The sequence below is a fragment of the Lathyrus oleraceus genome, chromosome 7 (assembly GCF_024323335.1).
Source record: "Lathyrus oleraceus cultivar Zhongwan6 chromosome 7, CAAS_Psat_ZW6_1.0, whole genome shotgun sequence".
In the NCBI taxonomy this organism is placed as follows: domain Eukaryota; kingdom Viridiplantae; phylum Streptophyta; class Magnoliopsida; order Fabales; family Fabaceae; genus Lathyrus; species Lathyrus oleraceus.
This window is the reverse complement of record NC_066585.1, coordinates 541,561,234-541,588,830: the sequence shown is the minus strand read 5'-3', so window position 1 is coordinate 541,588,830 and position 27,597 is coordinate 541,561,234. Positions and strand designations below refer to the sequence as shown.

Sequence of the window (27,597 nt, the reverse complement as noted above, 5' to 3'; positions counted from 1 at the left end):
TTCTGAATTTAAACAAGAAAGACCAAATTTCTCAAAATACAATATACTGTACTCAATATAACATGGATCTAGATCTTCTGCAACCACTGCAGAGTGTATACAAAATTGCATACCAGAGTGCCTAGGAGATTTTTGCAGTATCGGTTCTTCTTGGGGAACAGGTCGTTATGGCCAGCCTAACCACCCCAGAGGAAAATGACTATAACTGGAAGCACCAACTTTTGTATTGTTTTATTTCACAAAAATGTTACCACCAGAATTTGAACCCAGAGAGATCTATGATAAATTAACCGATATACCAACATATGATGTATGAATTCAATGAAAACTTTTAATATATTCCAATGTAATGCATTATGGTTTCTTCAAGAAAATTAGCTAAGTTCTGCCATTGGTCATGTTTGGCTACTCAATCAAAATCTGCAGAGGAACTAGCTGCATAACATAATAAAATCATTACTTAAACATTTTTTTTCTTCGAAAAAGCGCTAACTACACCGCCTATAATTTCTCATCTAGGGGAAAGCACTCTCTACTATGTCCCTTGTTTCATGGAAATTCCCTCCGTTGAAATCAAAATATAAAGGTCTGTCATGATGATTCAGCAGCATCTCTAAGCACTATCTGATTGTTCTCCAAATTTTGACTCTGAAAGTCATCCAGTTAATAGAAAAGATTAATATGTGAATCTAAGTTTCTAAGTTGGCAAGAGACACATCACAATAAATTTAATGAATGCATGAATTCCAACCTCATTCTTGTTCAATGGAGAATTGTGTGCTGGCAAGGTTGCGGCCCTTGATCGGTCCCTAAGAGCTCCCTGTGATTCAGAAAATGAGAACATATAAATCAAAAGAAGCCAGAAATTTTTGCTGAAAGATACAATGTAACAGTACTCCTTGAGATGATATAAATGAACTACTTTATTGGCAATCACATGTATAGATAGCTCTTCCCCAACTCTCGTCAATCCCTTCTACGTATCTCACATTTTGTGATGAATTAGCATACACTTGCATTAATAAATAAGTATCAAGATATCAAATAATAAAAAAGAAAGGAAATAAACCACAGGCGTATGGACCTTTCCGAGATAGTTTTTCAGACATTAATAATAAATTTTATAGAGCAACATAGGAAAAACAAAAACAAGGCAACTGGCATGAGGGATTAACATAGATCGCATTTACCTTATTTGCCCACATAAGTCCACAAGCATTGCAGAGGGTTCTTGGCCCTTCAGGTCCACGTCGCATCATTGGCGTGCACTTCTCACTGATGCCACAGTGCCTACAACTGATAAGAATTGAAAGAAACACCATTTATCAAATCAAATGATATACAAGAGATTTCAGTATAGGTAGAAATATTTGCAAATAAGGCATAATCTTCAAGCTATAAAGCCAGCCATAATATCTAGATTAGAATGCTCATTCAGTTCTTTCTTCCTTGTTCAAAATGAACCAGTCAACTTACACAGTATCTTGCTGTTGGGATCCATTATTGTCTGCCATCAACCCTTCATTTGTCCCGCAATTTATTTCAGACTCATCATGATTGGACTTGGAAGATGTAAACTGCCCTTTATTTCTTTGCATCCTACAGAAGTTGCTTGTATTTGTTAGCGAGTGGTGCAAATATAATAAAATAACACTGTCGGTCAGGATGTGGATTTAGGCATGTAAAAGTAGGCATCATCAACTCAGCCTATAAACTTGAGCATTATCATATATTCACGACACTTACTATTCCACTACTTTAAGAAAGTCAGGGCTATAACATAACATGGTCATTACATACGGTGTTAAGACAGAACTCCATCGGAATGTTAGACGCATTTACTTTCCATGTTTCCTGTTTTCATTTTCATTTCAATTTCAACTAATAATCATAAGAAAATATAGACCCAATAATTTTCTTGCAGTTTTCTTTTACGATCTTAAAAAACAGATCTAGCGTTTAGAAAAAAATTGAAAATGCGAAAACACTAAATCCGTTGTTTCCGAATACTCTTTCTTCAAATTCCCACATTAAATTTGCTGAGTTATACCATACTTTATAGCGGAAGGAGCTTTTTAGGTGAAATGTATCAGTTGAGCTTTTGATGGTCTAGAGAAATGAACCAGATCTTTGACACATATGAACTGAAATTGTAAACAACCAAGGATCATGGATTTTGAAAGAATTTGAACACTATTTACCAAAAGCAATACTGAGGCTTCTTCAAAAAGCAAATATATATTATTGCACACTTATCAAGAAACTTGCCACTATGTCTTGTTTTCCACCCTTTCACTGGTATCGGCAACTAAAAGAATGTACAAATATAAATGAAGACGTTGAAGTTATGATTTCAACACAAACAATTATTCCATGTAAGCTCAATGTAAGAAATAATGATAGTAAGCGCCATACCTTAATGCTACTTCTTTGCGAACAGTATAACGAATTTTTTTGTCAAAATTTCGCTCTTTCCGCTTTTCACGAAATCTAATCAATGAAGCTAATCTTTGAGAGACGCTGAATTTTTGTGGAGTACCAGTAAATCCCTAATAAAATGCTTCATGAGCCAGATATTTGACTAGCAAAAGACTATCAATCACACTCCAACAAATAATGTAGTAATACCCGGTTATTTTCGTCAGGAGAAATTGGCATGGAAGGTAAGGTTGGAGGTAGTTCACGGCCTCCGAGTAACAGAAGTACAGATTGAACCTGATAATGACACCTAGGATTATTATAAACGATTTTCTAGAATCAAAACCCTATGTAGGGAATAGTCCATAACTTGATTAACAATGGATCAAATGATTAATTATCTTCGATCAAAGCTTTCTTTATGATCAATTGTAACACATACCTAAAGGCATGAAACATTGCATACTATATGGTAAAAAAAACATGCAAAAAGCATTGAAAATTGTGAAAATTTAAGTCTACAAATGTGCTTATGAAGTAGGATGGTTAGCAGGTTAGAACAGAATCCAACTTGTTTGATCCAATTCATTAACAAAAATGACCAAGTACAAAAACCATAAAAGAAGAACAAACATGCTTACAAAAATCATCTTTTCATCGTCTAAAGCTGTCCTTACCCAACCCACTGTGGAATTTTATTTCCAAAGTAGACGATCAAGGATCAATAAATGTACATGAAATGTGCTACTCGAAAATGATCCCATTATTTATCATGGTTATCAAATCAATATTCAAATCGTGAATCGCAAGACCTTTTTTCCAAATCATGAATTGGGCCTTATTACGAATAGTAAGATGCATTGCCGATAAAGTTATGCCATTTTTAAGTAAAAAAAAGTGACATACAAAATTATAAGCTGAGATATCATATATGAACCTCAAAATAATTAAGATTCAAGCCATATATCAAATGACAAAAGAAAAGTGGTTGGTTATACAAAGTTGACAAAAAAGTGGTTAACTATGCTAAGCTTAGGTAATTATTCATTACAGTGAATCGGAATTCAAGATGGGATTCATGTCCAAATAGATACACACTAGAGATATGACCCGCATGTATTGTAAGACACTAATAACCATGGTATTTATAACTCGAGAATCACTTTTTTAACAATTTAATAATGTACATTCATGCAGAGATCTTCATATATACAACAATCTTGGAAGTCACTTTTTTAAAAATAAAAAATCGGAGTCATTAAACTTAATATACTTGGATTAATCTATTGGAAAATGATAATGGCTATAGCCTGAATCATGCATGCAAGATTAGACAGGAGAGGCAATGTGATGTTAATAGAAAGAGTACAAGCTAAGATAAGTTGATAAACCTTTTCTGGTGACACCGAGTCAAAGACATAAACCTGCCCTTGAAAAGACAAACTAAGCTGATCTCCAATATCATTATTCCCTTGATCCATTATTAAACTTTGATTGTCATGAAGATTCCCATTGTTGGAGGGTACTTCAACTTCGGCATTTTCACTTCCACCGCAGTTAGAATCACCACCACCACCGTTGTTTTGATCATCATCCATCCCATCCCCATTGCTCATATGGTGCAATCCGTGATGTTCATATGACATATGTATAGTATGCTGTCCATCATTGGTCTGCATTCGCGAATCATCCCCATGAATACCATCCATAGTACAGGAAGAGCCAAAATTACCTAAAGAAGTGAGTGACATAAAGATTATTATTAATAACAGGCAAAGAAAACCAACAACAAAAAATAATATAAAATGAAAAACAAGTTATGTAACCTATGTAGCACGTACATCAAACATCGTGAACATATATAATTCGCATAAGTTATAACCTATGTAGCCCGTACACCAAACAACGCGAATTATTCACATTATCAAAGTTAAAGCATAATCTAACAATAAAATACATAGAAGAAGAAAAAAAGCAAAAAAGTGACAGTGTTTGAACCCTCTTCATAGTACTTAATTTATAACATTTGGCTATCAAAACAAAAAGTATATGAATCACAGACACCGGAAACACAATATCGACACTAACATATAGACACTGATAATAATTTAAAAAATGAATAAAATTAAACATAATCGGTAATCACAAGTGTCAAGATCAGTTACGGACACAGGCTGACACGACTGTTTTCAGAGCATAAATTTCTTACAGCAAACAAAAACTAGAGATAGAATTGAAAAGTGCATTGAGAAAGCAATTAGCAATGTGATTCAGTATATTAGCAAGGAAATAAGAATTTGCAATAGATAAGACAATAATCCTAGAAAAATTAAGTGAAATTAAATTATTGAATTAATCCGTCACGGTAACGTAGTTTTGAATCAGAAACAATAAGCATAAAATAAAATAATAATAATAAAAAAAATAAAAAAAAACATGTATGAATGAAGCGAATGAGATTTCAATTTGATGATGATGGAGATAGAAAATAAGACATTTTTAAGGGGAAGAAGAACGAACGGATCGAAGATTGTAACTTGATCGGAACGTTGAGGTGAGTGAGTGAAGATGAAAAAAGATGATGAAGACGAAGGAGTAAGGGGGAAATTGGGTCGGTAACGAAGGAATGAGATCAGAGAAACGGACATAGCCTTTATTTGGTCCAAGTCAAAATCTTTTACACCGCCCCACAAAATATTTATCATCATTATTAGAATTTATTTTTTTAAATAACCATCTTTCTAATTTTTTTTAAAAAATAACCACTTTAAAAAATCGAAATAACCACTTTAAAAAATCGAAACCAGAATATATCATTTACATATTCATGCATTCATGTTTTTGTCTAAGACGTTAAAGTTTATGACGCATGTTCTTCGGAGTAGCTACGGGATATGACGCGTCCATTTATGTATTTGATTAAAATGTTTAGTATTTTTTTAAAAAAATATATATTTATTTTGAAATTTAAAAAAATATATATTTATTTTTAGAAAAAAAGTTCTCATTATTATTATATTTTAAAGATTTATTTCTGTTAGACGATGACAACGATTTAGAGAGGATAAATAGATCTGTCAGATGATGACAACGATTTAGAGGGGGTAAATAGATTGGAAAAAAAAATTTGATTAAAAATCTATTTTTAAAAATATTTTCATTAACAAACGAAAGTGGTTTCGAATCAACAATTGTCTATCATAAACTGTTGTCGGAATAATTAGATATGCGAATTAAACTCTAACAAAATGAAATAAACAAATCACAATGATGAAAAAACAAATCAATATGTTTTTCAAAATAACTTTTAAACAATTTTACACTCTCTAATCAATTCCAATGAAATTAAGAAACAAAAATTGACTAATACAATTTGTCAAACACTTTGTGTGCAACAAACACCAAACTGATTTTTCCTTTGTGTTGTTGATGTAAAAATTCAATTAGAAGTTTATGGATTGCAATTATCTTAACAAGAACAGTTTGCGATATTTCAACATCAAGGAATTATCAGTATGTGAAAATTTGCATACTAAATAAGTTAGCAGATGTTAAAGAAAGTATGTGAACAAATTATGAAAAACACACACACAGAGAGCATAAGAATTTGTTTAAGGAGTTCCCCAATCATCTTCACTTTGGGTACGTCTGTCCCCACTTTCAAATGGAATTGAGATATTCAATAACCTTCACAAATGTTGAATACAACAGAAAAATAGAAATCCAAACCCCTAAATCCCAAATTTGGTGTTGATTTTATATTTTTATCTTCCTTTGATCTTAAGCAATATCCAGTGTACCAAGATTTCAAATTGATCCTCAGATTCTGTTACTTATTTAACAGAAACTTCTTTCTTCAAAGCTTTCACTCGTCTGAATCCAAATTGCAAAATCGTGTGCCCCAAAATCACCATTTATCTTGGAGGGAAAACCCCAACTAATTTTATCATCGAAACCCCCAAAGATATCTTAACCCAATTTGATTTTACAAATCCTAAATTAGACCTTATCAAGCTTTTATCTAGATGACCCTCAATATAAATGTGTGTAATTGTCGTGTGTATGCATAGAAAAAGGTTGAAGATGATGAGAATTACTTTGAATATTCTTGGTTTCAATGTTTTTAAAAATGCTGCATGAATATATATATATATATATATATATATATATATATATATATATATATATATATATATATATATATATATATATATATATATATATATATATATATATATGTGTGTGTGTGTGTGTGCGCGCGCGCGCGTGTGTAAAAAAGAAAAATAACAGAAAAATAGGCTTAGACATTTTACAAGTATTTGGAATTTCCAAAAAAGTATGTGTCGACCTAAGACACAAGTGTGTCAGCCCATAGAAGCATTTTAGCTTATATGTGTCGACCTAAAACAACCTATGCGTGGGCCTCAAGCAAGCTGAGACTTTGGCTTTGCCAAAGGCTCAACACGTGTTGACCTAAACGTGTCATGTATCGACCTAAGGAGCTTCTATGTGCAACATAGAAGACAACAACTCTGGTTTTGTAAAACCTTTAGTATGTGTCGACCTCAAACTATAATGTGTCGACCTAAAGACCATTTTTTCACATAAAAACTTAATTTTCACTTGTAAATGACATTTTGAAATTGATTTTAAGTATCCTAGGATAAAAATACACATTTAGACACAGTGAATATTGTCTAATATACACAAATACTGAGTGTCATGGTTTTGATACCATTCAAAATATTTCTAAAAAAAAAGTGTACTCATAAGTTCATGTTAAATAAGCAATTTAAACATACAAGTTTTTTTAAAATATGTCTTTCGATAAAGTTGAATTCTAATTAGAATAATTTTTATTTCGATAGGAAGCAAATGGGATGTTCTCTGTTAGATACCCAAAAGTGCTTATTTGAGCCATCAATTAAGGGTATCTTTCACTCTATTTCCTTGCTAAATTGTCAAAATCACCTTTGTTCTAGATGAAATGCATTACATTGATAAACAAGCTTGGTGCCTTTGATTTGTGTGTTATTGTGCAGGAAAAAGGCATGAACTAATTGAAAATGAAGACACAAGAAAATTGGCAAAGGAACCAATGAATACTAGCATTCATCAGCCTGCTCGCTAGGCGAGCGCCCAGCGAAAAGCTCCAGTAAAATGTCAATAAATTCGCCAGGCGAGCTGATAGCGAAGGTGGTAGCGAGTTCGTTCAGTTTTGGTGAAAAGCGCAGCCAGCACTCACTCGCTAGGCGAAGCTCTAGCGAGTCTCCAGCGAGCATTCCAGTAGCAAAACCTCTCAACCTCGCTGGGGCGAAGGTTGGAGCGTGTCCTTCGCTAGGCGAAGGTTTGTTCGCTAGGCGAACATGACAGTTCAACAGACCCTGTTTCTCTGGGCACAGGTGCCTTGTGTGCCACAATTAGACCCTCGCTAGGCGAGCCTTTCTGCTCGCCTAGCGAGCATGACAGCCCAGTACTACTCTATAAGTAGCAAGTGCCACTTTTGAGTGCCATACCTAGTTTTTACAACATTTTTCCACTTTTGTACTTTGGTTAGATATTTTTCTAGCATTGTTCTTGGGAACTTTTATGCCCTAGTTTTCATTTCTCTTCATCTTGTAACCATCTTCTACAAAAAGAAGGTGGATTCCCATCCAATATCGATTATCCGACTTGGATGTTGATCAACCTTCTTCCGAAACTTGCCGACCAAGCTACCATGAAAATGAGTAGCTAAGTCCTCCATTTGTCAAGGTTAGATGTAGGTGATTACTAGTTTTGTGTGTAAATGTAAGGGTCTTCATGTGTAAACTCTTTAATGGTGAATATATGATGAAAACTTTGTTTCTATTTAAAACTCTTTGTGTTGGTTTATGATCGAGAGATGTTTACCAACTCTTGACCTAGGTTTTCATCCAATCTTGTTTGTTAGCTAGAGATAGTAATGAATGATTTTGTTCACCATAAGGTTGAACCAAAAAGTTGTCATTTTGATAGATTGTGTTCGAGAGAAACAATGGATCAAAATGGGAAAACTCACAATGTGTGTTCGAGAGAAACATATTGAGAGGACTTTGTGAAATAATTCATCATCTAAAGGAGTTTATAAGATTGTTGACCGAACAAATACATGCAAAGTGATCATCGAACCCTAACTTTGGCAATATTTCTCATTTATTCAAACCATAACTTTTACCGCAATTTATTACCTTTTTATGCAAGATAACGTGACAACCAACCAAAACTTTATTGTTACATTGAGTTAGAATTAATACAACCATCGAACGGCGGTGATATCTTACAATCCCTGTGGATACGATAACAAAAACCCGACACGTAAATTTACAACTAACATTCTCACACTACCATAAGCTTGCCGAGTCACTTGAATATGCGAAAAAATTGTGGCTATTGTCGAACTCAATATTATTTGTTGACCTTCGAAAACAAGTTTGTTCTAGAACATCAAATATTTCACATGATCAAAGGGGGGATTTTATCTAGATCCATCACCAAATTATGCATTACTTTTAATAGGTTATCTGAGTCAATATTCAAGCAAAGACCGAGTGCATCTACAACTCACAACACCTCTAAACAAAACACAAAAAGGAAGTTAGATAAACAACGAACAATAAACTCATCTAGATTTTTGTATTAAGGGCGAGATATATTTACTTCAACTTATTTATGACTCAAAATGAATTTGATAAGGATGGATTTATGACAACTTTTTTGAATAAAAAATTGAATGTTGGTCAAAATTGTTAACTTTCAAATCCAACTCGAATTATCTTCGTGAATCTTACATGTCCCCACTTGAAAAAAAGAGAAACTAAGAGTATAATGCTTCTAAATCAAGTGCCTTTGGAAGATAACTTAGATGTTTTCAGGTCTTCAATCAATTTCATTACTAATATGGCTTAGTTGAGTGGTCAATTCCTTTGGACTTAAAAACTAATAACTTAAGGTTTTTGGTGAATATTTAGTATTTATGTCACTTGTGTTACTTCAGTCAATTGTGTCACTTTAGCAGACAAATATGTGGTTATACTATCAATATTGCACTTGATGTTGACCAAACATCGACTCATCTCGCTATGGGTTCTATTCATAACCATATCTCGTATAGGTTATTTTGATAACCATATCAAATATTATTTATGTGATAGCAATATATATATATATATATATATATATATATATATATATATATATATATATTTATATATTTATTTATTTATTAGCATCAAGATGGCACTCTGTGCTTGGTTGTCCTTTTTATTAATGTGTCTGCACACATGAAAATATAAACAATATTTTTTTGTGTAATTTAGATTTTAATTTAAATTTATTTGTGAAAAAATATATGTATTATTTCTTTATCTCGCACACATACAATTTATTCCATTGCATTAGTATGAAAAAACAAGAGTAAATCATTTGTAAAAGAAAACTTGAATATTACTAGTAAAAGAATAGTATGGTGTTATATTTGTGAAAGTCCCGAACAAGGACGACTCATAGGTCCTTACCTATAGTGATATCACACATACGACATCCTAAACATGAGGGTTTGTCCTTTGGAAAGATGATGTGTATAGTACTGTTATCTCTCGTTAATTATGTGAGAATGAGTCATACCACAACTCCTTGTGAAATAGGTAGTAAATAGTCTTCCCTAATCACAGGGGAGCAATTACTGCCTATAAGGGTTTCCTAAATCCTAGTCCCAAAAAGCTTATATGAATACTTCTCACTTAATGGGATAAGGGACAAATCATAATTCACATGCGTATACCTAAGGAGCATACTAAGATATAATATCACCTCACGTGAGTCGGTCCTCTAAAATCTTCGTAAAAGCACCATATAGGGTTTTTCTCCGTAATGGACAAGTCCTAACCACCACAAATTATTATAAACATACTAATACCTCTAAGTACCACTACCCTTGCAGGGATAACATACACACCTGTATTTTTTACCAGTATAGTGTCCCCGCCGTGGGGCTCTGATAAAACTAACTTAAGTCACACCTTATCCATTAAGATCGTTATACTAATTGCCATCTCCCATTTCTATATCTAACCTTTCGTAACTATGATTAACATGAGGGTTCCATCCCTTACGCTAGAGGATACCAATGGTAGCGGTGAAGCCAACACCTTGGCGAAGATGCATGCCGCCATGGAAAAACTACACAATCAGAATCAAACAAATGCATGACAATGTCCACAACATTAGACAACGCCATCAATAATCCAATCCTCTATAAGAGATTGAGGTGTTAGATCCCTAACCACTCTCATACGAGGTATGGGAAACGTTTATCCCCAAAGGATTTAAACCTCTATTTCTAGCCAAATTTTATAGGTGTAGTGATCCATATGAGGACATCACATCCATCAATACACAAATGGCCATCATTGGGGTGCATGACTTCCTAAAGCGAAAACTATGATCTGACAACTTTAGGGACACCGCTCTATGATGGTATATAGGTCTACCCCGTGCTTCCATCACCAACTATGAAGAGTTCGTAAAGAAGCTAATGCACCATTTTCCTCCAACCATCATAGGAAGTTGAGCACCACCAACCTGTTCAACATACGACAAGGTTCATCAGAGTCGATAAGGAATTATCTCTCCCGATTTAACAAAGCCACCATTAGGGTTTTTCCTCCAAACCAAGAAATACTTGTGGAGGAATTCCAAAATGCACTCCCCCAAACCAAGGGATCATTCCAAAATGGACTCAAAGCATGACACTTTAATGAGTCTCTTGCCCCAAAACCAGCGCTTTTGTTAGTAAAAGTGGTCATCAAAGTAGAATGCTACATAAAAGGGGAGGAGATCAACGATGAGAAAGGGGTGTGACATGTCAAGGAACATGTTTCTAGCATTGAAGGTTAACACCACCAGAGCAGGAGAAATTATACCTCCCCCACCAAATACAAGATGATATTCAAGAAAATAGGCAAGACAACAAAGAACTTCATGCTTCTGAACACTCACAGTGAACAAATTTTCCGCGAGGTTCTTCACCTACACAACATTCCCACACCTCTAGTTCCTAAGGCTGTTGCGATGGATCCAGAACCAGGTAGATATTGCAAGTTTCACAGAGTCAAAGGACACCACACTGAGAATTTTTACTAACTCAAGAAAGAAATTGAGAGACTGGTCTAGGAGGGACACCTTACAAAATAAGCGAAGGGCGGCTCTTCCAACGGATCATACGAATTTGGCTCTCTCATGCGGGACAAGATTTTACACTAGCTTATCTTGAACCAAGGTGAGCTTTTATACTGGGTTGAACTCATGAACCAAATCAAGGTTTAAACCAGACTGAACACAAACCAATATGAGATTTTATGTTAGGCTTGTCTCGAACCTAAGCAAGCTTCTAAATCGGCTTAGCTTACAAACCGAAACAGTGACTTAAAATCTAAATCCACAAAACCAAAACTTTTTAAAGGGTTTAGCTTCGAAGCCAAACAAACAATCCTTAATGGATAAGTTATTCAACCAAGAAAATAATCATGAGTGGTTTTACAATTATAACCTTCCAGAATAAATAATTCCTCACCGAATAAAAATACCTTTCTCAAAAGCACTACAACTAATTTTTAAGTGAGAGAAAGTGCGAAAACATCTTAGAGAAAAAGAGGAGTGATATATGAAAGCTCATGATTCTCAATGCAAAAATATGAGAGAATGAACCTCTATTTATAGGCTAGAGGTTGGCAAAAGAAAAAAAAAATTTAGGCCAAGATTAATGAGCCTATCGATTGACATCACACTCCAAAACTAATTGTTTGACCTAAAAATAAATGTTTAAAATGTTTTAAAAGGAATATATATATATATATATATATATATATATATATGAGTTTAATTGGAATACACTGACAGTGTAAAATTATTTTACACTGTCATCCAATTAAAACTATTCATTTTGACATATAAGCATGTAATTAAAAATAAATTTTAAAAATTAATTAAAACATAATAACAATAACTTCTCCATGTTTCTCTCTTTCTCTTTCTTCTTCCATGTTTCTCTCACCCTCTTTATTTTCAATTTCGGTTGATTTCATTATTGTTCCTCACTTTATTGCATTATTTTTTATAGTCAAAAGCAGCACCATGTATGTATATTGAAAGACAATATTGCAAGAAGTATAGAAATATATCAAAGTTACTTATCTAAAAAATTGGCTTCAACTATAGATGAATAAGTCACGGTACTTTTAAATACACTTAAAACTTGATGTTTTCTCTTCTACAACTTTATAAATTTGAAATTTGATTAGTACCAATAATTTACATCTTCAACAAGTACTTCCAGTAAATACCATTTCTTTGGTGGTTTTGAGGCTCTTGGTAGGGGTCCACTCAAATCATAAGGATTAAGTTTTATAAGTTTTTTAGATATTTTCCGGTCGTAAAATTTTGTAGACAATGTATAATAAAAGCAAGTCCCTTCGATATTTTGTAGGCAATACTTTAAAAGCCTATCTGCAACCGCAAAAATGGAGGCAAGACGGTATCGCCAAATACATATACCAATATCATTATTTGTCATTTTTATGTTAAAGAATAAATTGGAGTTAATTGACGATTGCAATTAATGTCACGACGAACTATACCAACCAAAATCACAAAAGCCTTTGCACTATCACTGTCATTTTTTAAACCTTAATTGTTAACATTGTTTATGACATTCATATACCTTTGTCCATGCCATTATATTTTTCATGGTAGTCATATTAAGGTAAGATATCCCTTAATTAATATGCTTATGAAAAGGTTTATATTTGATTCTTCAAACCATAAATCTGATAAAAACTAAGTCAATCATGTTATTGACATAATAATTTTTTTCGTTCCAGTTTCTTCGTTTGATTGATTTTTCAGACATATTTATTCTAAGCAATGTGTGTTTTTATATTATTGCAAACATTGATGAAGAAATATATAATAAATTGTCTCTATAGATTAAGCATGAAAAATAAAATAAAATAAAAATTAACGATCTCTCTACATAAAAGCATTCAATATTAGACAAAATTTGGAAAAAAAATTCAAAAGTTAAGAATAAATGGATAAGCACATAACTTTATAAAGAATGAGAAATGCTTCCCAAATCCCTCATACACTCAAACATAAAAAAAATCAACAAAAAACTATTTAATCTAAACACAAAAATTACAGTAGAGTAAAACAGTAAGTGCAAAATGTCAACAACTTAAGTAAGGCTCTGATGATGTCTCCAAAGAGCATAGAAGTAACTTGTTGAATTTTCCTGTTCTAAAAGACTTGATAAGGCATGACTTGAATAAAGATCTTCAATTATAATATGAAGACAATTAATTGTTAAAGTTAACACTAGTATAAATATAAGCAAAAATAGTAACATTAGAAAAAACTATTACCTCTTAATCAACCAACAATATAGAAGTTTCAAAATAGAGTTTGAAAATTGAATTTATCACCTAAAAATCATAAGTATGTTGTTAGTTAATCAAATTAACATGATAAAAAAATGAGAAGACATGTATATGTAATTTTAAGATACATTGTTTGATTTAAATTTGTACATTTAGGCTTAGTGTGACGCTTTTTCATGCAATAACTACAAGTAAAGGAACCTTTTTTGACCATCTCCAAACTGCTTTTCATTTGTAAAGTCCACGGACGTCCTTTAGTTGCTATAAGTGAAGGGTCATGCAAAGCTATACTAACATCAGATACTTTTGGCATATCTTCAGATGTTGAATCAACAAACTTCTTAATTGACTCTTCAATATCCAATAAATCAAGTTTTGCAATCCCATTTTGCAAACTTTGAATTGCAATATCGTGATGTTTTTTGGATTGTGAACCTCTTTCTGATAGTTTGAGGGAGTGAACCATAATACTATTAAACAATGAAGTGTCAGAAGCGTTGCTGCTTCCTTCTTGAAATCCTTCAATTGCCACTTCTTTTTCCTTTTCTTTTTTAGCATTAATAGACCATCTATGTAAAACATACTGTGAAGGGAGACAATAAAGCTTTTTCTTTATGAATACGCATAATACATGTCTACAAATAATACTTGAAAATTCAAACATGTGACAACTACAATTTGCTTCTTTTGAAGTGACATGAAAATTCACATGGTAGATAGGCTTCTCTTTGTAAATTTCACGAACCTTATACGTCGAGACTTCAATAGAAAACTTAACATTTTCTTGTATAAATTTTTGAAGCTTCTTCTTCCATGGGACATAAAGTTCGTAAAAGCGGCTTTGAATTTCTTGTTTTGAAAGTCTTCTCTCTTTCCTTGTTGCAACGTGCATCAAGAGCTTTTTCATACTGTGTCACAAATTGACTTAATGAAGTACTTGAATTTAAAAAATCCTTAAAATATTTATTCATACTTTCACTCCTCTGAGTGGTAGACATTCCTGCACAAAAATTGTGACGTACATAAGCAGAAATCCATTTTTCTCAAATGGAGAATATCTTGTTTAGCCATTGATTATCTTGTAATCCATATTTATCAATCATTGCTTCCCAATCAGAATCAAATTCTTCAACAGTGGTAGATTGGTGGATGCACTTGTAAAATTGATTTTTAAATTCAACATGTTCGTGATAGACACGATTTAAGTAATCAAGAACTTTTTTCTCAATATGCCAGATGCAATAATGATGATTAACCTTTGGAAATACCTTTGCAACTGCATTAATAATATCATCATCTTGATTTGTGATGATAGTTTTAGGCGAAATTCCACTCATTACTTCTAACCAAGTACTTAGCAAAAAAAACTCTCTATAGTTTCATCCCACAGTAGAGCATAACCAAAAAGAATGTATTGTTGATGATGGTCAACTCCTGTGAATGGAACAAAAGGAATTTTATATTTATTTTTCAAATACGTCGGATCGAAAGTAACAACATCACCAAAGTATTTGTATGCCATTTTGGACCTTGAATCAACCCAAAAATAATTTGCCAATCTTCCTTCAGCATCCATTTGAAAAGCAAAGAAAAACCCATGATTCTTCAATTGACAACTTTTAAAGTATGATAACATCATTTGAGCATCTCCATTTTCTAACTTTTGTCTCTTTTCAGTTAAGTAATTGATAACATCTTGTGGAATAAATCTAACATTATCAACACCACCACTTTCAGTACATAAGACATATATTATTCTATTAGGGCCTAAACCAGAATCACGCAACACATCAATAATTTTTTTTCTTCACATTAGTCTTCTTTCTATGTACTCGAAGAAACTCTGAACTTCTAGGAGAAAATAGTTCATGATTATGGTCCCTTACAAATCTTGAAACAATCCATATTTCTTTAAATATAGCATTACCTTGCATCCTATCCTTGTTTCATCGTGTACGATAATACTATTACTTTCTTCTTTCACATATTTTTTTGCCCGAAATCCCTCCTTTGAACAAAGAAATTCTCGACCTATTATCATACCATTTGTTCTTGATTTAGTAACACGACCCATTCGAAAGCTAAAACCTTTATTCTTAGCATACCTTGTGTAGTAAATTCTTGTCTATTCAATTGATGCAAACTCCATTCCTTCGTATGACCCTAAGGAAGGCTCTCCTGGTAGTCTGCTATTGAGAGGATCAAAACTAACAACACTTTCAAGCATGTCATCAGAGCTAGCTATTGTTGAATCTTCATGTATGTTTTGCATCTCTTAATTTGTTATAATAATACAAACAATATTTACACAACTCTTAAACATGATAATAAAAATGATATTGCACTAGTAAAGCTAGTAAAATTGAATACAATACTTATCCTCTCTCTTTTAATCAATTCCCATATTATTTGTTAAAATTCAAACTATTATTGATTTAAATTATATAAAGTTTCAACAATCACTAGAAATCCATAAATTATTCTACTTAAATTTAATATTAAAAGAAAAAAATGAGAAAAAATTGGAAAGTCATACAATCATAAGAAAGAAGAAAATATTATTAGTTTAGGGCTTAACCTCATGTATGCAGAGATTTGCAAATATAGTTTGTGAGAAAAAATTTGTGAAAGTATAAAGATCAATTTTGAATAGATGGATGGAGTGAGGAAGAATAATGGAAGTAAGTGAAATTGGAAATAAAGAGAGTGAGAGGAACGTGGAAGAAGAAAGAGAAAGAGAGAAACGTGAAAAAGTTGTTATTATTATGATTTAGTTATTATTATTATTATATTTATTTTTAATTACATGCTTATATGTCAAAATGAATAGTTTTAATTGGATAACAGTGTAAAATGATTTTACACGGTCAGTGTATTTCAATTAAACTCTCTCTCTCTCTCTCTCTCTATATATATATATATATATATATATATATATATATATATATATATATATATATATATATATATATATATATATAATAATCATATCTTCAAATTAATTACCAAATTAATCACTTTTCAAACAAAAAAAATTACACGACAAGAGCAGTAACCAAGACAAATGGCGCATGCATTATATTTTTGCACTAAAACGTCAACCCTAATGACACATACATATACCTATTACCATTGCATATGACGCATGCATGCATCTACTCGATGCATGCGCCATTGGATATGACACATATTTTTTTAAAACCTGCGTCGATCAACATGACACATATGTTGTTTTGCTTTCTCATTGATCCCTCTATTTTATCAACTTTCTCATCCACAAAAATATGAACGAAATAACCACTCCCAGCAAAACAACATTAACAAAAGTGAATGTTTATGCCAAACTTCCACCCATTAAAGAAGGATTAAACACATAATGTACAAACTGACACATAATATACAAGCTAACACATGAATTATTGCAATTATATCTCTTATATCAGTCTAAAGCATGCGCAGTCAACATGACACATATTTTTTTTAAAAGCATCCACATATATATATTTTTTAAAGAATGCGCCAATTGCCACAACGACAAATACAAACATGTATGCAGTATTATGGTCGACATCTTAGTGCAAAAATACAATGCATACACCATTTGTTCTGACTAATGTCTTTATCGTATTTCTATTTAAAAAATGGTTAATTTGATAAATAATTTAAAATGACTATTATTTTAATATTTAATTTTAAAATAGTAATTATTTAAAATTTTGTTTTTTAATGTGAGACATTATCACATATTATATTTTAAAATAAACTCATAGAATAGAGAGAGTAATAACTTGCATTTATAACCCATACATTTAAACAAGATTTTTGTAACTCAAGAAAATGATTATTTTATTTTATTTTTATTCAATAAAATGATGACTTTTCTTATTTAGAAAAAATGAAGGAAAAAGGAAAAAGGAAATTTGGTTGAATATTCTCGGATGAAAATTGAACAAACGTGACCCGTTCCGTAGAAAACCAAAGTCTAGTCTTCTTCGTCTTCGTTCTTCTCCCCTTTCTCCATTTTTACCTTCAAAATTCTTGGAATCGCTTTGGTGTTGCAATTCATTTGGTATCATCTTCTCTCTATCTCCATTTCCCACTTAATTATAACTTAATCAATCCCAATTTTCAAAATTCTCTTCACTAGTCGCAAAAAAACAAAAACCTATATAAAAACCCTCTTCTTCTGTTAACATAAGACAAAAAAATCGTAGATTTCAATGCAAATTAGCTAGATCTTCATATTTGTCTCCCTTTTTTCAAGATTATCGGTTTTGCATCAACAAGAAGAAACAAACAACAACGTTGTTAATTCCAATTCCAAAGATTTAGATCTTTGGTTTTTGGGATATTTTTTGGAAATGGCGAGAGGGAGTAGATCAGTGAGTAGTAGCAGTAAATGGAGATACTGTAATCCAGGTTATTACTTGAAGCGTCCAAAGCGTCTTGCTTTGCTTTTCATCGTTTTTGTTTCGGTTTCTTTCGTTGTTTGGGATCGTCAAACTCTGGTCAGCGAACACCAGGTTGGTACTTTTTTGTTGTTTCAAGCTTTGAATTGTGGATCTGATTGTTTTGTTATCAAATACTTTATTTCAATTGTTGTATAGTAATTCATTGATGTGTTTTGAAGAATCATTTATATGCATCCTTATGATGATCATATAGAATTTTTTTGAAACAAAGGATTAGATGTAGAATTTTTATGATAACAATGCTCAGGAAGAACTTTTTTAACTTGTAGATGTTTATGAACTAGTTAAATGAGACAACTTTGGAAAAAAAATTGAGATGCAAAAGCTAATTTTAACTGACTAGAAAAGCCAAAGATATTATAGTCATTGCCTATGAAGCAAAGGCATAGACCTGTGCATCGGACACGGCATTGATACTGACATGTCAGGTCAACATCTGTAATGATTTGAAAACTGAAATAATTGAATGTAACCACATGGACATTGACATGTGTTGTACACCCTGACACACCTTCAATTTGATGCGTCAGTTGCTACATATTGCAAGATTCATTTAGTATTTCTCTTTAGTAAGTACATTTTGAGGAGGTTAATATAACATGATACTTTTGGAGGGTCGTCGCTACATATTGCAAGATTCATTTAGTATTTCTCTTTCATAAGTACATCTTGAGAAGGTTAGTATAACTTGATAATTTTGGAGGGTTTTCGCACGTGCAATATTGAGTATGAGACAGCAGAAATCAGACTATAGGTTGAGAATAGGGTTTGTTCCATTTTTAATTGATTCTACAAGATAAAAAGTAGTCGTGGAGTTTTCAGGTTTGATTCATGCCAAACAACCAAATTGGTATTAGTTATAGAATACTGTAACGCGGGTGCTGATTATTTGGCAAAACTTTGTAGGATGTATTGTGGGCCTGTTTTTAGTGTATGACTTAGTTTTCTTTCAAGTGTAACCTTCTATTCAGGCGGAGGATATGAAATTATTTTTTGGACTTTTTTAGCACTTAGTAATTTGGTTAATTTTACTGCAGTACATAACTTTTCTGTTCAATAAATACAGGTTGAAATTTCTGAGCTGCGTAAAGAAATGTCCGACTTGCAAAATTTGGTAAGAAAATATCATACATGCTTAAACTCTTGCATATGGTGTTTCTTCTGCTACATGTGTTTTGTTTTCAGTTCCTTCAAAACATTCCATTTCATTTCATTTTGTCAATAAATAGCAATGAAAAGAAGGATTGAAATAATTTGTATTCATTTGGCACACACAGCATGACTCCTACTTTGAACTGATTGGAATCCTCCTCCGGGAATTGTTGTTCCCCAATAAATCTTGCACAAAGCTAAATCTCCTTTTTTCCCATTAGCTAGTGAATCCTTTCCTTGTGGCTATGTTACAGCAGTTATTTAAATTATTGAAACTATTTTTTTTATTAATTTTCTCTTTGGGGGCTAAGCATTTGGATTTGTTTCAGTTGGAAGAGTTAAAGGGTGACTCAAAGGGAACAACTAACAAGTCCACTAAAGAGGTCCTGGATGATCCCATTGATATCCAGAGAAGGGAAAAAGTAAAAGAAGCAATGCTTCATGCTTGGAGTTCTTATGAAAAATATGCGTGGGGCCAAGATGAACTTATGGTGAATCTCTATTACGAACACTCACTCAACCTTTTACTTTTTTGTTTTGTTGCATCATGATCTAATAGAGTGATGTGGTTATGTGGTGTAACTTATGTTATATGTTCTCTTCTAGTACCAATTGTATTGTTCTTGAATGGCACATGATATACATTAGTTTGTTTTTAGTAGATTAATCAAACACTTTGCTCTTTAAATTTACCTTTTTCTTAATTGTTTTAATTGTTGTTGCTATCAGCCACAGTCAAAGAGTGGTGTCAATAGCTTTGGAGGTCTTGGAGCAACTTTAATTGATTCTCTTGATACACTATACATTATGGGTCTTGATGAACAGTTTCAGAAAGCCCGAGAGTGAGTGTAACCTTTTACCCTGAACCTGTCCTGGACACATGATTGTTATTACTTTTTGCTTCCATCACGCTTATATATTCAGTTGGAATCAAAAGTGTTCAGGTTGTTTCTGGTGCTATACTAGTATTTGGCAAAGATTCTTGCACATAGAGTAGAAATTTCATTTTATTATGTTTTCGATTTTTCTCTCTTTATATTTTATTGTTCTGCTAGAGGAACATTTCATGCTTATAGGGTTTAACTGGTAAGATTAGATTCTGATACATGTATATACTATCCTATTTAACTCTTCATTGCTGCAAATTGTCATAATTTATATGTAAAAGTTGCATAAATTTGTTTCAGTTACTTGCTATAATCGTCTATCTAATGTTCAACTGTGATAATCTTGGTTATGCTTTATTACATCTCTTCTTATAGCAAGACATTCCTTACAGATGGGTTGCAAACTCTCTGGATTTTAACAAGGATTATGACGCAAGTGTTTTTGAGACAACCATAAGGTTACTTTATAAGGTTTACATTGTAGTTAAAGTCTATTCCATTTCAAAAATTATAATAAGCTTATGTGTTGACAACTAATTTTTTCTCTCTTTTTGTTGGTTTATTTTCACCACAATCCAGAGTAGTGGGTGGCCTTCTTAGTACATATGATCTCTCAGGGGACAAAATTTTCCTTGACAAAGCTAGAGACATTGCAGATAGATTACTGCCGGCATGGAACACACCTTCAGGAATTCCTTATAACATCATCAACCTGTCACATGGACGTGCACACAATCCTGGATGGACTGGGGTAAGTTTCTACACATCCATGTCAATCTTACTAAACTAAAAAAAGATAGGATATTGCTTTCATGGTCTATAGGACTTGATGTTGACTACAAGTCATTGTTTTCACCTTATTTTATCGATAAGATGTGGCTTTTATGGGTTTACCCCTTGATCTTAACTTTTAAGCTTGGATATTGTGGTTGTGAGTCATCTTTCAAGCTTCGCGTTGTCTTTCATATAAATATTTGTACTAGCTTAATGACACCGATCTGCTATTTTGTGGCTTGTTTGGATGAGTTTTTAAAAGAAGGCTTTTATATATGAGCTTCTTCTATAGACGAGTAAAAAACAAAACAAAAGATTATGTTTATATGCAACCCACGAGAAGTCCTTTTTTGTGTTTTCAAAATTATCTTCTGCTCTCTTTTTTTGTTTGTTTTTGTTTTCTTTCAGAGACATGAAAAACAATTTAAGACTTTTCTCATTGAGTATTGAATAATTCAACTGCTGTTTTCTTATTTTATCAGGAGAAAAATTAGTATTCATCTCCATGTTTGTATTTTAGGCATGGATTTTGTCTAGTAAATTTTTTGAAGATCATGCACATGCCTGTTTTAGTTATACTACTACTACTGGAGAAGTTTTGATTAAATTAACTGATTTTCACTTTAATATTCCTTACTCTGGCTGTATTTGTTGCGGATAGTTGAGCTGCTTTGTTAAAGTTTCTGATTCCTTTCTCTTCATTTTTTCGAAGGGTTCGAGTATTTTGGCAGATTCTGGCACCGAACAGCTTGAGTTCATTGCTCTATCTCAAAGGACCGGAGATCCAAAGTATCAGCAGAAGGTTTCTTACTTCAATTCCATATATTCTGTTTATTTTAAGGGGAATGGGAAGGGACTACCATTTTCTTTCTTAGAGCGTAGTATATTTAAGCAAATAGATAAGGGCCAGTTGAATTGTATATTACATGTGGAGGCTAATTCTCTAGCAATGCACCAATTTGTTTGCTTCGTGCTATTTCAGGTGGAGAATGTAATAACAGTGCTTAATAAAACATTTCCTGATGATGGATTACTCCCTATCTATATTAATCCCCATAGTGGAACAACAAGCTACTCTCCCATCACATTTGGCGCCATGGGTGACAGGTATTAACACAATTTAATGACCATCTTTTCATACGATAAAAGCATAACAAAGTTCTGCATTTATTGGTACTATCTGGACATTGTTAACTTCTAATCATTGTATTGTGTTAATTTGGTCTAACTTGTGAATGGCACCGATTGCAGTTTTTATGAATACTTGCTTAAAGTTTGGGTGCAGGGGAATAAAACTTCAGCTGTAAAACCTTATAGGTGAGAATAACACACCTGCTATTCACATTTTGTACCTTTTGAGCTGAATTGCTAATGCTGCATGAATTCATTGAAATCCAATTGTAATTAGAATGATAGCTAAAATGGGTTTTACTTCCATGGATCAATGAGAGAATTATGTATGTAGAACTATGTAGTTAGTATTTAAGTTGTCATGGTTAAAGACAATTTCATTTATTTTTTTCAAATAAATGTAGAATAGGAAGATGATGAATTCAAAGTTTGAATTGTTCTTTAACTGACTTTCCCCCATTCCTTTTGAATATTGAAAACAGAGATATGTGGGAGAAATCAATGAAGGGTCTGTTAAGTTTGGTTCGGAAGTCAACACCATCTTCTTTTACTTATATATGTGAGAAGAACGGAGGATCTCTCTCTGACAAAGTATGATATTTTGCATTGCAATACTGGTATTTCCGCATTTAACATTTACTATTGATACATTGGATGGGAGTATAATTCTTCATTCAACCGAGCACTTGCAGATGGATGAACTAGCATGCTTTGCTCCAGGGATGGTTGCTTTGGGATCATCTGGTTATGGTCCTGAGGATTCTCAGAAGTTTATGTCACTTGCAGAAGAGGTCTGTTTTAAATTTTAATAGCCATTTAAAAACCCTATTGTGCTTGTTATGTTGGCTAACTTGTTTTAGTCTTGACCTATCTACATTAAGGCTGTGTTTGGATAAACAACTTAATTAAGCGCTTATAGCATAAAGTCTAATTATACAGTAATGTGTATTTATAAGCTATTTCGTTAACAAAAGAGAACATAAAGTCCATATTCTTCGTATAAGCTATTCTGGAGAGCTTATGGAAATAAGCTAAAAATAACTTATAAATATATATCATAGGCTATTTCCATAAGCTCGTCCAAACTGTCTCACGAGTGTTTATGATGGTGGATTAGCTCAATTAAGTCAGTCCAGACATAGTCTATATGTTTTTCACATCAACTTAAGTTTAACCATCTTTATGAAATTGCACTCACGGAGTCACGGTACCTTATTTGCAGCTTGCTTGGACATGTTATAACTTCTACCAATCAACTCCAACAAAATTGGCTGGAGAGAACTATTTCTTTCATTCTGGGCAGGTTAGTTACTAGTTTATTTAAGATATGCAATTTGAGAACTGTGTGATCTGAAATTCACTTCTGAATTTTAAGGACATGAGTGTCGGTACATCATGGAACATCCTGAGGCCAGAGACAGTTGAATCACTCTTTTACCTTTGGCGCCTAACTGGCAACAAGACATATCAAGAATGGGGTTGGAATATATTTCAAGCTTTCGAGAAGAATTCCCGTATAGAGTCTGGCTATGTTGGACTAAAGGATGTAAGTACACCTTGATTTCACATTTAATTGCGTGTCTGTGCTTGTGTTATTCTTGTTTTTTACTCCTGTCCCATAGTGTTACAACCAAATAAAAATGTCCCAAATAATGTTACTATACTTTCAAGTTTCAATAGAACATTAATTATTTTATTCCAATTCTATCCTCAAACTAACACTATGCGCATTACACTGAAGTCAATTATACTTCATTATGCATTTCGACAATGGTTAACACTCAATAATTAATAAGGGTAATTTTATAAAATTGTTACTCTTTCATTTATTTATAGCTTTTCTTAATTTGTCTGAAAAAACCTAAATTGACATTTGATATGGAGCGGAAAGAGCATTAGGCAACCTTATCTTTTGATAATTTATAACTATTTGTTTTGGTTCTTCAGAGAAAAACCTTTTTTGTCTAATGATGAACAATCATTTACTATTCTTATCTGCTATATCACAAGCTGTTTTCACTTTCCAGGTTAACAGTGGTGTTAAAGATGACATGATGCAAAGCTTCTTTCTTGCGGAGACTCTAAAGTATCTTTATCTTCTCTTTGCACCTACTTCTGTCATCCCATTAGACGAATGGGTATTCAACACAGAAGCACACCCTTTGAAGATTGTGACGAGGGATGGAGGGAAACCTGTTAAGAACTCAAATGAGATGCAAAAACCTCCTAGAATAGGTGGAAGAAAGGAAGGTCGGTCGGGTTAGACGTTTCCATTCATTCTTCTCTACCATTACTTGTTGACAAACCACTTTAACCGAGATTCAAAAGAGGAATTTGTTCCATTATGGAGCTTGTAAGATGTCAGAATTCCTTCATTGGGAAGCAATTGTGAAACAGGTTGAGAAATGAGTTCATGTTGCTACAAATGGTGAGTAGTATAGGAAATAGAAATCGGTCTCCATATCTTACAAAATGGGTTTATTCGAGGTGACTTGACCATTTTGTTGATGACTGACCCTTTTGGAATTCTGGCTAAAATAGGTTCTGGCCCTTAATTTTATCTTTTGTGGAACCAAATTTTCTGAGCATTTCATACATGATTTATGTATATCTGAGGCCTTTATCTCTGCATTCAATAGAGGACAGATACTACAATCATTAAATATCTGAGATATACAAATAGTGTTTTACTTTGGTTATTATTTTAAAATGGCTGAGTTTTCAACTATTTGTAAAGTCTTATCATTTATTGGCCTATAACGGTAAGGTTTGATTAGTATGTAGGATGTGATAGGATCAAAATCTGAAATCACTGTACTCGTATGATTTATTTTATAAAAAAGAAAGGAAGATTATAGGATTAAAAGCTATGTATAGGTGTGTGCATAGAGAAAGATATACATCAACAATTTAGGTTTTCTCAGCCACCCACAAAGAATGTTTGTCAAAATATCATGTCAGTGGCGTCTTTCTTCAAGTCTTCAAGTCTCACATATATAGCATAAGAAGATCGTTGGAAGGCAAAATGGGGAAAGCTCATAGAGCTACTGTCCATTGTTGGATGGTAGATGAATGATACCGCGTATTGTCCTTTGCCCATAAAATCAGTGATAAGTGTGATTTATAGTACTGTCCTTGCCCACGAAATCAGGTAGTAAAAAGGATGTTCGATTGGTACTATGTACTATTTAATCACGTTCCCATTTGATTTTATCTTTAAGTTCATTGACTTATGATGAAAGTTGATGAAGCATGAAATGAAGAAACACAAAGTTGGATTCAGAAACTTCATAATCTTTTGTCAGAACTTTGACAGTGTCAGTAGTATGGTTTGAGATCTTCAATATCTTTAGAATCTTCAGAGTCTTCAGTTAGAATCTTGATAACTTCAATCGTCTGACTTGAGATCTTCAGAATCTTCAGCTATATAATACAACTTCAGAAGCTTGCCATTCTTTAGAAGTTTGGTGATCAGAGTCACTTTCAGAAGCATAAGCTGAGAGAACATTGCAGCAGCAACATAGTGTCTCCTCAGAAACTTCTCAGGAGTGAATCAGGACAAAAGCAGAAAGAATATTGCATCAGCAATATTGAATATCTTTCAGGACTTCTAATAGTCGGCGCATAAGTGGATTTAAAACACACAGTTCAGAAACGGATGACGTTGCACATCCTATATTAAGAATCAGAACCGATTGTTAAAGCTACACAAATACAATATTGTTATTGTAACATTCCAAAAAATTTATACAAATCATATATTATCATTTTAATAAATTATCTCTATTTATATTTGTTTATTGATTTTCTTATGTGCGTAGATATATTTTAAATTCTTTATAGTTATCTTCCAAATTTCAACATTTATTTTATAAATGATTATTTGGATAAGTGCTATTATCTTTATTAATTTTCTTCATTTTATGTTTATTATATTTTGTGATTTTCTAATATGCTTAATGGGTTTAATAACGAATATTGAGAGGGTAAAAACAAAAATATATATTTTTGTTGTTTTAATATTTTAATTATATTGTACTGGATATCTTTCAACGCCGAGATTTGCTACATTGTCAGAGTTAAGCACATTTTATTCTATTCAATTTTATTAAATAAAAAGTTATTCAAATTTCAGTTTATATGATTTTTAATTAATTAATTATAATCATATGTTTTAATTTAATTATTTAAATTGATTAATTTAGTGTGATTATGATAGAAATAATTAGTTTAAGGAAAATTAAATGATCTAAATTAAGGAATACTATGTTCTTATTATTTTATAAATTAACTTTAATATATGTGGGAAAATGATACAATTTTATGGTAAGTGAAATAAATAAATAATAATAATGAATTGAAAATATTATATTATAAGTAATGATTACAATGATAATTGATAGTTTAGAATATGGATGTATGGTGACATTTTCCATTAAGTGAAATGATTGATTTCTAACTAACGGGTTTTGGTTTCTAAAAATAAATATGATTTAATGAAAAATGAATTAAATAAAACTATACTCATCTCTTACATTCAAAAGTCAGGATTAAAATCACTATTATCTATACCTCTTCTTCCACATTTTCTTTTCATTATTGTCTATCTTTCCTCTCAACTTCCAACCCTATAAATACACACTCACTCATTCATTCATAACTCTAAGAGAGAAAGACTGAGTAATCTTTCCTTTTACGGTTACTTTTTATGCATTTTGGCGTTGCTAAAACTCTCACTAGTAGGATATCAAGAATAATATTGCCGAAAGAAATCGGTTTTTTTAGTGAGATAACCCAGTTTTTCAAAAAAAATCCCAAAATACCCCAGGTTTCAGATCCCAAAATACCCCACTTTTAGGAGGAGTCTCCAATTGAATTGGCGACTCCTCTTAAAACTTGAATGGAGGCGCCAATTGGATTGGCTAGGGCAGGTGCCCTAGCCAATCCAATTGGCGCCTATGTGTAGGTTTTAAGAGGAGTCGTCAATTCAATTGGCGAATCCCTCAAAAAAGCCTCAAATGACAAAACCTCCAACATGAATGTTGTATATCTTTTTAAGACAATGAATTTGGACATAAATTTTGCATCATTTGGATTTTTTATGAGAAAGTTATGGACACTTGAAGTTGGACTTCTGATTTTTTCAACTATTATCTGACCTATAATGTTTTGTATTATCACATGTGTTTCTTTTAGAATTATGAAATTTTGTCCAACATAACAATTGAAGTAGACATCTCAAACATTCCAATGCACTTGGTCCCACCTCAAAATAATAAAAAATGAAGGCGTTAGATCCTTGGGAAG

General features: G+C 32.5%; 2 protein-coding genes and 1 pseudogene across 5 annotated transcripts; 1 reads left to right on the top strand and 2 right to left on the bottom strand.

The window, feature by feature from the left end:
• Positions 1-311: 311 nt before the first annotated feature.
• LOC127107202 (GATA transcription factor 28) lies at positions 312-5,109 on the bottom strand. 3 transcript variants are annotated; one of them, XM_051044495.1, is made up of 8 exons: positions 4,956-5,109; positions 3,810-4,150; positions 2,629-2,715; positions 2,416-2,549; positions 1,477-1,599; positions 1,191-1,296; positions 752-820; positions 312-648 (listed from the first exon to the last, which is right to left on the bottom strand). In XM_051044495.1, the coding sequence occupies exons 2-8, from the start codon at positions 4,125-4,127 to the stop codon at positions 592-594; spliced, it is 894 nt and encodes a 297-aa protein (XP_050900452.1). In that variant the 5' UTR covers positions 4,128-4,150; positions 4,956-5,109; the 3' UTR covers positions 312-591. The 3 variants fall into 3 exon arrangements, with proteins under 3 accessions (XP_050900452.1, XP_050900449.1, XP_050900451.1); XM_051044492.1 differs by having other exon boundaries at positions 4,939-5,099; XM_051044494.1 differs by having other exon boundaries at positions 4,914-5,082.
• An 8,806-nt stretch (positions 5,110-13,915) lies between these two features.
• Positions 13,916-14,977, bottom strand: LOC127104893 (protein FAR1-RELATED SEQUENCE 5-like; annotated as a pseudogene).
• Positions 14,978-17,776: 2,799 nt separating this feature from the next.
• Positions 17,777-24,992, top strand: LOC127107200 (mannosyl-oligosaccharide 1,2-alpha-mannosidase MNS1). 2 transcript variants are annotated; one of them, XM_051044490.1, is made up of 15 exons: positions 17,777-17,943; positions 18,139-18,397; positions 19,413-19,460; positions 19,828-19,989; positions 20,228-20,340; positions 20,778-20,843; positions 20,965-21,136; positions 21,872-21,961; positions 22,142-22,266; positions 22,411-22,476; positions 22,773-22,881; positions 22,983-23,081; positions 23,513-23,593; positions 23,666-23,836; positions 24,318-24,992. In XM_051044490.1, exons 2-15 carry the CDS (start codon positions 18,236-18,238, stop codon positions 24,552-24,554), a joined length of 1,701 nt encoding a protein of 566 aa, XP_050900447.1. In that variant the 5' UTR covers positions 17,777-17,943; positions 18,139-18,235; the 3' UTR covers positions 24,555-24,992. The 2 variants fall into 2 exon arrangements, with proteins under 2 accessions (XP_050900447.1, XP_050900446.1); XM_051044489.1 differs by having other exon boundaries at positions 17,787-18,397.
• The last annotated feature ends 2,605 nt before the right edge of the window (positions 24,993-27,597 follow it).